This window comes from Acinonyx jubatus, chromosome X, assembly GCF_027475565.1.
Source record: "Acinonyx jubatus isolate Ajub_Pintada_27869175 chromosome X, VMU_Ajub_asm_v1.0, whole genome shotgun sequence".
NCBI classification, from domain to species: domain Eukaryota; kingdom Metazoa; phylum Chordata; class Mammalia; order Carnivora; family Felidae; genus Acinonyx; species Acinonyx jubatus.
Genome location: NC_069389.1, coordinates 43,744,164 through 43,757,574, shown reverse-complemented (window position 1 = coordinate 43,757,574; position 13,411 = coordinate 43,744,164). Strand labels below are relative to the sequence as shown.

Genomic DNA, 13,411 nt, shown 5'->3' with positions numbered 1-13,411 from the left:
AGGAGATTCCCAGCCCGCGAGGTGCGGGGCGCCTGCGCAGTGGGCCCCCGGCGCCGCCGCGCGCGCTGCGGGAGCCACAAGACCCCCGCCCCCGCCCCTCGCCCTCCAACGTGAACGCGCACGTGAATGGGGACACGGACGCGCACGCGAATGCGCCTCACCTCGCTCAACCCCTGCCCCGCGGCTGAGGAAGGAGGGGGGCGCGCGCGGGAGTCGCGGGTGGGCTCTGTGCGGAGTGGCGGACCCGCTGGCGGCGGCGCGGGGCCGGGGTCGCGGGCTCCGGCTCCGGCGCGGGCGCGGGGGCGGCGGCGCCTCGTCCAGTCAGGCGGCGGCGCTCGGGACCCTCTGGCCGCACGGGGGACGAACTGACTGACGTATCTCGCCCGCCCCCGTCCCCGCCCCTGCCTCATCTACCCGGGGCTCCCGGGGCTCCTGGCCAGAGCGCTTTCTCTCGCTGCTCCTCTCTTTGGCCCTTTCTCTCTCTGGCACCTCGGGCGGCTGCGGTGGCAGCGGCGACAGCGACCCCAGCAGCAGCGAGCGGCGGGAGCGGGTGGCCGTGACGATGAAGTGCAAGCCCAACCAGACGCGCACCTACGACCCGGAGGGGTTCAAGAAGCGGGCGGCGTGCCTGTGCTTCCGGAGCGAGCGCGAGGACGAGGTGCTGTTAGTGAGTAGCAGTCGGTACCCGGACCGCTGGATCGTGCCGGGCGGGGGCATGGAGCCCGAGGAGGAGCCGGGCAGTGCGGCTGTCCGAGAGGTGTTCGAAGAGGCGGGAGTCAAGGGGAAGTTAGGCCGGCTCCTGGGCATTTTCGAACAGAACCAAAACCGCAAGCACAGAACGTACGTGTACGTACTGACCGTCACCGAGATTCTGGAGGATTGGGAAGATTCGGTTAGCATTGGAAGGAAGCGAGAGTGGTTCAAAATCGAAGATGCGATCAAGGTTCTCCAGTGCCACAAGCCCGTGCATGCCGAATATCTGGAGAAACTAAAGCTGGGCGGCTCCCCAACCAATGGAAACTCGGTGGCCCCGTCTCTGCCACAGAGCGATCCCTAGTATGTACCGCGCCTGCACAGACTTCTGCTTTCCGCCTACCTTAGAATAAATAGTGCCCGGAGCACCTCTGCTGCCTAGTGCGGTCTCTCGGGGAGGAGGGGGCTTCTTTTGTTTCCTTGGCAGACCTCTGAATCACGCTTGCAAACTGTCTCAGTTGCCAGGCACTGTTTTCAGACAATTTGCACGTTTTTCAGATGCTTTGAAAATCGCTGCTTCGTAGGACTGTAACAGATTTCGGTAAGCCTAAACCACGTGGGTTTGTTTGTTGTTTTTTTTAAGGTGCCTTAACTGCTTGCTCAGCTCTTAGTGTGTGTGTGTGTGTACAAGTGTGTTCACGCTGTGGGTTGTTCTTTTCTTTTACGTTTCCACACACGTGTGTATGTGCACGTGTGCATTTTTAGTACCGTAGCCTTGCGGTTTGTTTTGTAGTGAAGGCCTTTTAAATCTGAACATCTTGGTGGTGTGGCATCTTTAATTTTTTTTTTTTTTCTTAACCTCCTTTCTCATTCACAGCATTAGCGCCAGCCCTTCTGTGATGGCAATTGGTTTAAAGATCATTGATGGATTTTTTTTTTTTTAATATTTAAGAAATTTCACATCTTATGGTCTTTCCTTACTGGGCAATAATTTTGTGTTTAGTGATGTGATCTAATTTGGCCTTTTCAGAAGTTTCTTTACTCATAGGTACATAATTTGATTTTCAAAAAAATTTCACCAGTGATAATTTTTTGCTGCTTATTTGAAGTGGCCATTTCCCATACAGCCCAAATGTACTTTAACAAATATTACTTTAGACAGTGAATATCTTCTTGGATAAGTATTGTTAGCCAAACACATCCTGATGTGTACATGTTATCATGAAAACTGTATTCGTAGGGAGTGATTTCGTGTTCAACTTGCAACTTCATTGCCCATTTCTTAATACCCTAGAATAAACATGGTTCTCCCAATATTAACTAGTCTTTGAAAGAAAGTTATTTCACATATTTGAATTGAGTGGACATTCCAGTTAACCCTCCTGACTACCAATAACCATAGGCATGGGATTTATATGGTGATTACATTCCAATCCAGTGATGTACCTTTCTTGATACTTGGCTGGTACAGACTTCTTAAAGTGTCAGGACACCTGAACAATCTCTATTAAAGATCCAGGATAAATGTTTTCTGTCACAGGACAAACTTTTTTTGAGATATCTAATTAAAAGCTCTTGCATTTGCTTCAATATTTGTTTGAAATCAGGAATCTTACCTAAATTCCAAAGGTCTCTCTTCTGAAACTACCTTTATTCTCGTAGCCATTCAGCAGTCAGGTAAAAGTACGACCTACTTTGTGAAGAGGATACTAAGGGTGGAAAGGTGATGGCATATATAACACTTAAACATTTTTAAAACATTCCAGTAGTAAATAATGAGTATAAAATAGAAAAGAATTTAAACATTTACATAATTAAATAATTTTAACATTTAAAATATTTGTTAAAGCAACCTGTTTTCAAAAACAATTACTGCTAAAAGTGTAACAGGTACCTTTTGTTAGAAATTCATATTTTACTGTTTTAGAACCTACAGAGCAATGTACAAATTCTAACACTACAGCTTAATCAATTTTTGCATAGTGAATACATGCATGTAACCAGAATCCAGTTCAAGAAATTAACATTACCTGTAACTCAAAAGCCCATTGCATTTCTACTCCTAACCAGTACTCTGACTTCTTTTAAGACTATACAATAGTTGTGTTTTTGAACTTTATATGTTGACTTTTAGAATGTATGGTTTTTTTGTGCTGCCCTCTTGTGTTCTTTGTGTGTTTTACTCTTCAAAATACTCAAATACTTTTCTCCATTTGGTTTGCACTGTACTTCTACAAATTAAAATGTTTATATGATTGCTGTTAAAAAGTGGGTTCTGTTGCACTTTCTAAAGTTTGGTGCCACTGTTTTGGAAACAAATCTTCCTACAAATTTAAGCACAGATAGAGTACAAGTTTCAGTTCACAAAACATTTTTGGCACTAATGATCTCAAAGTAAATTTAAAAATGAGTTTTTAAGGGGCGTGTGAGTGGCTCGGTCGGTTAAGTGTCCGACTTCGGCTCAGGTCATGATCTCATGGTTCGTGAGTTCAAGCCCTGTGTTTGGCTCTATGCTGACAGCTCAGATTCTGGATCCTGCTTCAGATTCTGTGTCTGCCTCTTTCTGCTCCTCCAATGCTTGCACTCTGTCTCAAAAATAAATAAACAGTAAAATTATTTTTAAAGATGAGTTTTTAAAACCAGCGACAGTTTCATTTGAATTATATAGTTTGATCAAATATAATTATTGAATATTTTTCTATTTTCCCTTAAAAGTGATATATATTGTATATCTCTCTGAGCACATTTAATTTCAAACAAGCAGACTTTCACTATTCATAAAATCTCAAATAGACCCAAATATATCTTTTCCCAATAACCTAGTTTTTCAACAAGATTCTTAAATACCTCCTTAACACATCAGACATATTGGATCTTTATTTTATAGATAAGTTTGTTGATAAAAATCCCTTCCACCTGAAATTCTGTCACAAATACTTTGGAGGCTTAACTTGTTATTCTTAGAGGTAACAATGCATCATTTTATTTGGTTCTTAAGTATCTAAGACAAAAATGCACAGTATTCATACTAACCTATTACTAAGAATTATTAGCCTGTAAATATGTTGTGGGCTTTTTTTTGACAGAAACATCTAGAATAAGTCATGATATTTTCAGCATTGACTGGCAGGTTCGTTTAAGTAGTTTTTGTGAAATATTCTCTGGAGCCTAGCCTTGTCAGAATAGTTAAAAGGTCCAAGGAGATCCTCTTTTACTCTTTAAGACCAAGAGTCTGAGGCCAAAACAGGCAACCAGAGGTAGTGTATAGAAAATTTCTATCACCTCAATGCCCCAAAGATTGATGCACAGTTGGGATTTTTTTTCCTTCCAAGAGTGTTAAAAAGTCACTTGTACATTATTTGTTTGGTTTTTCAGCCCTCCCCTTGATAAAAAAGGGAAAAGAGTACTCTCCACAGATAATTAAGGTTTGCAGACATGCATCAGAAATTTCTTTTCTGTATGTTTTATAAATAGCTTACATTTCCAGCTGGTCAAATAGTTTATTCTTCCTAATGTATAAAGAGAAAACATTAGAGGTTAATACAAATACATAAGTATACTGGAAATAATTGGTGCTCTGTCTATAATGTATATTTTTTTCTAGAAATGTCTGTATGTACACACACACACACACAAGATATATTTGACCGAGTAATGGCTTTTTACTTTCAGATGTCCCATGGGGGAGAGCTTCCAGACAAAACCAGAGTTTTATCAATATTTCTTGGTAGTTGTTTCCTTATAAACTGTTATACTGTATTTAGCAGATTTTAAATGTTCATGGGCAAACAGTACTATAAGAAGTGGGAAAGTCACTATGGTGATAGAAGTAAAACATGACGTTTCTATGAGACAGTTTGGTGTGATAGAAACTACAGTTAGGGTTTGAAGTCAGACAGACTTAGGGTTGAAAACTGGCTCCAGTTCTGGCTCACACTGACTTTAGCCAAGTTATCTATCTGATGCTCAGGTTTTTTTAAATACATAATTTATAAAAATTTGAGATAATAAAAATAATACTTTATAAACCATGAGAATACTTTCCTGACCACTGGGATAAGATGCTTTCTTCTGTGTCATGGTTCTAACAGTTTATTGTACTTATTTGCATGGTTGTGCAGCTAGACCATAAACCCTTTGATGGGTGAGAACTAGCCTGAATTATTTCCATAAGCCTACAGTCCAGAAAATGGAATTTAGAATTTTTTATGTCTTACATGACCACCCACCTTTTTGCAAAGTTTGTAGTATCACTGCTTTCCTGCATTTTTTATTTCATAATATAACAGGTAACTCCTTCAGCTGCTGATCTAGACTCACATTGCATCTGCATTAGATAATTCTGTGAAGGCTTTCCAAATGCAGAGTGATGCAGATCATAGACTCTTTGTAAATTTGTCAATTGGAGGAGTTCTTAAATTAGTATATAAGCCTGCTAATTATACGTTGGTTTCCTTTTCCAGATGAACAGCAAAGATCTGCAGGATGGCTTTGAAAGAATCATTGATGTGAACCACTGATCAGTGGAATTTTCAAGTGGAGGTGAGCGTTTCTGAAAATGTTTCCAAGGAGACAGCTCATCTGATTTCCCTCCTGTATCTTGGGACACTCTTTACCTGTCTGTGCCACTGACTTTTCTTGCCCTGGTTGTTGTACTATTGTACATGAACAGACTCTGATTTCAGCACCTATAGCCTATTGTTGTGCTTTTTTGATGTATCTGCCTTCTCCATTAGACTGTGATATCATTGAGAGCAAAGACCACATTTCCTTACTGTTTGCATATTCTGCATATGAAACACTACTTGAAATTTGGTTGACATCTCTGAAGGTTCTTTGAATTCACATTTTGTAATCACTATGTGGCAAAACATTCCCCTTTCGATTGGTGCTAGTAGAATATATGCTGTGTGGGCACCAAGTGTGAGGCTTTCCCATATCAGGTGTTTCAGAAACTTTTCAAGGCAGTTTTAAGTTGTTCAAGGACAAGAATTATTACCCATAATTCTCTGTCATACCACAAAGTGGCTAGCACCATTTTGAGATTTACCCCATCATTTAAGGACAACATTTTGTAGAACCGGTCCTTTGTGTAACAACTTTAGTGTTTTTGTACTGTTGTTACTTTGCTGAAAATTTTATTCAAAAGATACCACTTGCTATAAAACTATAAAATAAATACAATGAACACAATATAATATTGTGAATTTTTATAAAAATAAATTTTAAAATGATATATTTGATGTTTTTGCAATGCCCTAACTACTTCTTTCATGTGATCTTACCATCCCTTTGAAGATTGTTTTTCCCAGTTTATAGGTTCAGGATACTCTATTATTTGATGCCAGAGCTAACAAAAACTGCGGTACAGGCAGTTTCCAAAGTTAATTATACCACTTACTTTGCCTAGGTTTATTTTGCCTCTCTTACTGATACAGTTGGCCAATTTTCATCCCCTTTTCTGACACACTCAGCTGGCTTCTCATTCTACCTGGTTTCTGCATATGAGAATGTGGAGGAGAGTGAGCTAAATTGTTGTCATTTAGAAAAGGCATTGAAGAAAAAAATCTTCTGTAGGGGGGAATAGAAGATGAAGAATTTATATAGAGAGGACTTGGGTCAACTGTGTCCAGGAGAGCAACTTTAAGAAAAATGACAAAGATTTTTAGAGATAATTTTATGGAGTTTTGCCATGGGGTTTGTAATGTCAACACTCTTACCCAGCTTCATACAGAGGCCCCAAAGTAGCTTTAATATGGTAGTTTTCTTCTTTTGCATTTATAAAGCAATTACATAAGCAAAAAAATGTGAGCTCTGTTTTAGTGTTATACCTTTACTCATGGTACCAGTGAAATATACTGTTTCCTTAATCCTTACAGAATTTGAAATTGCACATCTCCCAATTTATTGGGTTTTTTTTAAGATGTGATATGGTACTGTGGTTATGTTTTTTTAATCCTTATCTTTTAGAGAAATGTACTGTAAATTTTACAGATGAAATGATTATGCTACTGATATTTGCTTCAAAATAACCTGGGGGTGGGGTAGATGAGCATATAGATAAAATGAGATTGGTAATAAATTGATAATTTTTGAAGCTGTGTGACAGATATTTGGGAGTTCATTATACTCTTCTCTATACTTTTGTATATATTTGAAACTTTCCATAATAAAAATTGAGTAACAATTTCTTTGTTGTTTATTTGTAGGCCCCTGCAATCCCAAAGACTTAAGTAGGGAAGGCTGGTTAAAAGACAAATCTACAGCCCAGACAGGCACTCATCCCTCCTCACCAAAAACCTAGGTTTTCTTCCTGCTAAACATATTGGCAAACTTGCTCTTCCCTCAATGTGAATTATTTCCTTGAAGGTCTCCCAGTTCCACATGTAAAAAGACTTTTAGTGTCATCAGCATGCCAGACATGACCAGAAAACTTTGAACCTCAATGATGGACATAAACTTAGGTTCCTGATGAGACAACACTCCCATTCTACAACTTATCTTTAAAAAATTATTTTTTTCTGATTACAAAATTAATTTTTTCTTAATTTCATAAAATTTGGAAAATTCCTTCTAAAACACATGAATAAAAAAATCACACATGATCCCCCTACCCAGAATAACCATATTTGAAAAATTTGTATGTGTGTATATGTATACATATTCCAACCTTTTTCTTTTCAAATATAAATATATGTAACCTAAACAGATGGCACAGGTGAGCCTCTTCCACCAGAATATTTTCAAAAATCCATGACCCCTTTTATTGTTAAGCACCCACCACATAGGTACCTTGCTGTTCCTCAGAATTTTTTAGGCTAATGCTCAGGGCCATTATGGAATTTTTGCTACTTCTGTCCTGCATAAGTACAGCAGGCATAGCATGAAACTTGGGTCTGAAATCCAGACCATGCCCTGTACACAGCAAGTCATAATGCAGGACACAATAGCCCTGTTTGGTTTTTGGTTGTTTGTTTCCTAACTCCCACACAGACTTTCTACTCAACAAGCTGGTGGGAATGGCAGTGCGGGGATAGGCATCGATTCAGAGGAGGTGCCCCTTTAATAAATCACACAGTTGTAATCTGGCTAAAAGTAGGCTTGCTACTATCTTGTTTTCCAGAACGTTCCTTCTGTCTTCTCTGGATCCTCAGCAAGCTACTGTATCACTCTCTCTCTCTCTGTATCCTCTGATCCTCATGAGGTTGCTGCACAGTGGTTTTCAACTGGTAAACAATGACACCACTACTCTGGACTCTAAGAATGAAATCCTGTTCTGCCTCTTGTACCTTTTTACTCCAGAATGTGCCCTCATCTTTCCCCAATTTCATATAATACACAAGAGACCAGACCATAACTTCTAATAACATTTTACTGAAGATTACCAGATTGCATGAGGAGCATGTAGTAAACACAATTTACAACTATTTCACAGGTCATATATTTTCTAGGTTCCCATGTTAAACTGGTTCCCTACCATAGGCTGACTCCAAATGAGCTAGGGATGTCCTTCCACCCCCCACCATTCCCCTCATCACTACCAGAAACTGAGAGTGCAGTTTTAAGTCATGTACAGTGTTTACCATACCCATGGAGAAAGGAAAGCTTTTTCTGCAACTCAATCTCCAAATAGTATTTAAGATATCTCAAATTTATAGTCCCAGAATCAAAGATGTGAATCTGAAATTAATAGAATCAAAAGGTTAGAATGTGATTGGCTGGGGGGATAGAAATTCAGTTTTATATTACTCCAAAACTCATGCTCTATATTAAGACAAAGAACAACAGGACTGACCATATATAGTGAATTTAGTACTCCACCTTTTCCAAGATTGTAAACATGGGGAACCAAAAAACCCAGCCATGGTCCAACAAGACTTAACACCTTTCCCTATGTAAACCTAAACAACAGTGTGAAGATGCAGGCCAGGACCTCTGGAAGTTTAGACTTATTTGGGGCCAGTACTGAGGGTATAGAGGACTTAGAACAAGATTGGTAACAATTCTCCCTTTTCCTTTTGTCTACCCACTCAAACTTAGACCTTATTTTTTGGCTGTTACAAAGACATAAATAGACTGTGAGTCATTCTTAGTACAGGTATCCTCCACTTTTCGTAAGTTCACATTAGGCCACTTCTCTTTTATGAAAGACCTAATTATTACAGTAGTCCCCCCATTATCCATGGGTTTGCTTTTTTTTTTTAATTTGAGAGAGAGAGATCGCATGTGTGAGTGGGGGAGTCTGAGCTACCCAGGCTCCCCCATGACTTTGCTTTCTAAAGTTTTAGTTACCCACAGTCAACCACGTTCCAGGAACAGATGATCCTTCTGACCTTCATCAGAAGGTCCATAATAGCCGAATGCTACATCACAATGCCTACATAAGTCACCTCACTTTATCTCATCCTGTAGGCTTTTTATCATCTCACATCATCACAAGATGAAGGGTGAGTACAGTGCAATAAGATATTTTGACAGGCCATATTCACATAACTTATTGTAGTATATTGTTATAATTCTTGTATTTTATTATCAGTTATTGTTCATCTCTTACTGTGCCTAACTTATAAATTAAACTTTATTATATGTATGTATGTATAGGAAAAAACATATATATAGGGTTTGTTACGATGCATGGTTTCAGGTATCCACTTGGGGGTCTTGGAACGTATCCCCTCTGGATAAGGAGGGGCTATTGTACCTGTTTTTGCTAAATGAAAGAAATCTGAAGAGAATTCTTGCTTTTTTTTTTTTAAGGCAAAAAAGCAAAAATAGTGTTCAGTGTTTGTTTTGCAGCAACACCCTATAGGGCAGCGTGCACCCCAGTAGTGAGAGTGGCCCCATGAAGTTCCTTCCCCAGGAACTATACTTGGCATCTCTGCATCAAAATACCATAGCTTTGAACTGTGTCTGTGAGCATCTGTACTTTATCTCCATTACATCTATTAGCAAGATGTGTCTTAAGGTATCAGAAAAGCCTAAGAGAGGTTTTTTTTGGGTCTGGGAACACTCAAAATTTTTTCCATATAACTTAATTGTAAATGCCTCTCCACTTTTTGCCAGCTTAGGAAAGGTTTCATAGGAATGCTCTACTTTCAGATAGTGAGGGAAACTTATATATGCTATATATGGTACCATCAATGGCATCTGTCTCCCTAGTGGACATTTTAGGAATTACCCAATCCTGGATGTATTCTTATTTAGTGCAAGGAAACCCTTCCCAGGAACACTGTGCTACCCAAGAACATCCCACTGTCCAAATCTATTTATTATTACCTTTTTCTAATCCTGAATTAAATATTAATATGTTCTATATGTGAAGAAAAGATTCTCTATCATGTTCCAATCAGTAAAATTTTTAGTTGTGTTTTTTCATCTAGCCTGGTAGATAAATAGGAAAGTACTTATATTTATCTGGTACCTCCAGCCTTACAACTGAGCTTTAGTTGTGATAAACTACTCAGAACTATTAGAACTTTAGGCTACGAATTCTGTTACGTCTAGAGATACATTAATTGGGCAAATCAGACATGGCCCATATCTTCACAGAGCTCTCACTGTAGTGGAGAGACAGATAATGAAACAAGAAATCTCAGAAAAATGTACCAAGTGTTTTTTTTATGATAGTGGGGATTCAGCAGGTGCTTCCAGCACATAGTAGGGGAACTAACTTAGTTTAGTGGGTTTGGGGAGAGATTCTCAGAGGAAATGCCATGTAACTTGACACCTGAAGGATGAATAGTCCTAGCTAGGAGAAATAGTTGGGAGTCAGAGTGTTCCAAAAAGAGAGAAGAGTAGATGTGAGCTTCTTGAAGCTGGATAAAAACATGGTACTTTTAGGGGTGCCTGGGTGGCTCGGTCGGTTAAGCATCAGACTCTAGATTTCGTTCAGGTCATGATCTCATGGTTTGTGAGTTTGAGCCCTTCATCAGGCTCTGCACTGACCATGCAGAGCCTACTTGGGATTCTCTCTCTCCCTCTCTCTCTCTCTCAAAAGAAATAAACTTAAAAAATATTGTGCTTTTAGGAACAGGAACTTGCTTATTATGTCTAGAACATAATCTGAAGGTGGAGAGAAGAAAAGATCTAGAGGTGAAGACAATGGGCTAAGAAAAAGCCAGATTATAGAAGGTCTTATGCAACTTGTCAGAGATTTGAGAGAAGACATGACATCAGTTTGTCTGAAGAGTAGAAAATTGTTTGAAAAAAGAGAGGAGATTGTGGTAATTGTCCAAGTGAGAAATGATGGTGACCTCAACTAACATGTTGACCATGTTGATAGAAGTGGATACATTTTTGGGCACCTGGGTGGCTCAGTCAGTTAAGCGTACAACTTCAGTCATGATCTTACAGTTCATGGGTTCAAGCCCTGAATCAGGCTCTGCACCAGAGCCTGCTTGGGATTCTCTGTCTTCCTCTCTCTGCCCCTGTCCCACTATCTCTATCTCAAAATAAATAAACTTAAAAAAAAGAAGTGGATACCTTTTAGAAATGTATAGGGTTTAAAGGGGCATGAGTTGATTAACTGGATGTTGAAAATGAAAGAGATATATCACTGATATATCTCACTAGAGCAAGAGGGTTGATGGTACCATTCCCTGGGGCAGAGAATAGATGAGTTAATTTTATAACTGTTAGTTTCCAGTAACCAAAGGATATTAACCTGGAGATATCCAAAAGGCCAGAGATGCACACAGATGCAGTCTAGGGAAGAAGAATGAGCTGGAGGTAGAGATTTTGGAGTCATCAGTAGGTGGGCAGTAGATGAAGAAGTGGGTATACCCAAGTTCATCTAAGGAGAGAGTGCAGAGAGGACAGCAAAGAGATCCCTGAGGAGTATCAACATTTAAGTATGGGCTCAGGACTTCAGAATGGTTGTGTGAGGATCTTGGTGGACCCATCCCCCTGTGAAGTACCATTTAATTGGTGACAATTTTACACACACACACACACACACACACACACACTTAAAGTTACTAGAATTTGTCATAAGGGCATACAGCAAATAATAAAGATTTGTTCGAGAAAATCTAGTAAATCTCTACAAAAATAGTGAGAGTCTGTGGCATTTGAGGTATTCCATCTCCCCCAGCTCCATGTACAAGCTCTACCTGAAATATAGATGTGCCCAAGAAGATGGGGGCTCCCTGTCCCCTCAGTTGCTACTCTAGGGTTATGCCTTCACACCAAGAGGAGAAGGCCACCAGGTGTCTCTGTACCCTTGCAGCCCCATGTTGCAGAATTCCTATTACAGGCAAGCCTATGCTAGAGGACTAACTTCCAGTTACAGAGTGAGGTCTCAGCCTTAGGCATGACAGGCCAAGAATAGCAGGATTCCATTCTCCTCTGCCATAATACATTTGTAGGGTGAAGTAGGGAAAGCTGAAATAACCATGGACTGCCATCTCCACCAGTGCCCAGTTGGGGGTGTTACTGCAGGAGAAGCCTGCTATACCCACCTCTTGTTCCAGTACAGTTGTCTGGAGTTTCTGCCTAGGAGGAGAGGCAGGCCATGAAAACTAAGCACAGCAGCGTTGCTTGAAAGGACTGAATTTATTTGGAAAAGAACCTAGAAATATTCATGCCAAAGAGCATTGTTTAAAACAATAGGAATCTTAAAAGTTAGCAATTAGGAGGGGACTGGTGTTCCAGGATACTAATAGCAACAAGGGAACAATACTATAAAACAAGTAAAGTAACATATATCTAAAGACCACTCCACCAAACAACAGCAAAATATTCATTCCTGTCAAGTACACAGAACATTCCCCAAAACAGACCATATGCTAGGCCATAAATATTCCTCAATGGATTTTAAAGACTGAAATTATACAAATTATGCTCTCTAACCAAAATGGAATTAAATTAGAAATCAACCATAGAGAAAAATGTGGGAAACTCACAAATATGTGGAAATTAGGCAATACATTCCTAAATAACCAATGGGTCAAAGAAAAAATCACAATGAAAATTAGAAAAAACTTTGAGATGGATAGGATCAAAACACAAAAACTTGAGCTGCACCTAAAGCAGTACTTAAGTGAAAATTTGTAATCATGTTTCTATTAAAAGAAGACCAAAGTAAACACAAAGCAAGCAAAAAGAAGATGACATATGGGGTGCCTGGCTGGCTCAGTTGGTAGAGTATGCAACTCTTGATCTCAAGAGTTGTGAGTTAGAGCCCCACATTGATTGGGTGGAGAGTTAACTTTAAAAAAGAAGGTAATACAAAAGAATGGAATAAAAATTAAATGAAGCATTATGAAAACAATAGAAAAAGTTGGCTCTTTAAAATGATCAACAAATCTGCTTGTTTCTTAAATTCCACAGGTGAGTGAAATAATATGGTATTTGTCTTTCTCTGACTTATTTCACTTAACATAATACCCTCTAGCTCCATCCATGCCATCGCAAATGGCAAGATTTCATTCTTTTATATGGCTGAGTAACATTCCATTGTACATACTTTATCCATTCATCAGTTGATGGACACTTGGGGTCTTTACATATTTGGCTGCTATAAATATCAGGGTGCATGTATCCCTTTGAATTAGTGTTTTTGTATTCTTTGGGTAAATATGTAGTAGTGCAATTTCTGGATCGTAGGGTAGTTCTATTTTTAACTTTTTGAGGAACCTCCATATTGTTCTCCAGAGTGGCTGCACCAGTTTGCATTCCCAGCAACAGTGCAAGAGAGCTCCCCTTTCTTCACATCCTT

General features: G+C 39.6%; 1 protein-coding gene across 3 annotated transcripts; it reads left to right on the top strand.

Annotated features, from left to right (window-relative positions):
- The first annotated feature begins 419 nt into the window (after window positions 1-419).
- LOC106984737 (diphosphoinositol polyphosphate phosphohydrolase 3-beta) lies at window positions 420-6,880 on the top strand. 3 transcript variants are annotated; one of them, XM_015082924.3, is made up of 2 exons: window positions 420-1,056; window positions 5,157-6,880. In XM_015082924.3, coding segments are annotated over exons 1-2 (495 nt in total). In that variant the 5' UTR covers window positions 420-562; the 3' UTR covers window positions 5,158-6,880. The 3 variants fall into 3 exon arrangements, 2 of the variants coding, with proteins under 2 accessions (XP_014938410.1, XP_053058307.1); XR_008290107.1 differs by lacking the exon at window positions 420-1,056 and adding an exon at window positions 1,065-1,294; XM_053202332.1 differs by lacking the exon at window positions 5,157-6,880 and having other exon boundaries at window positions 420-1,057.
- The last annotated feature ends 6,531 nt before the right edge of the window (window positions 6,881-13,411 follow it).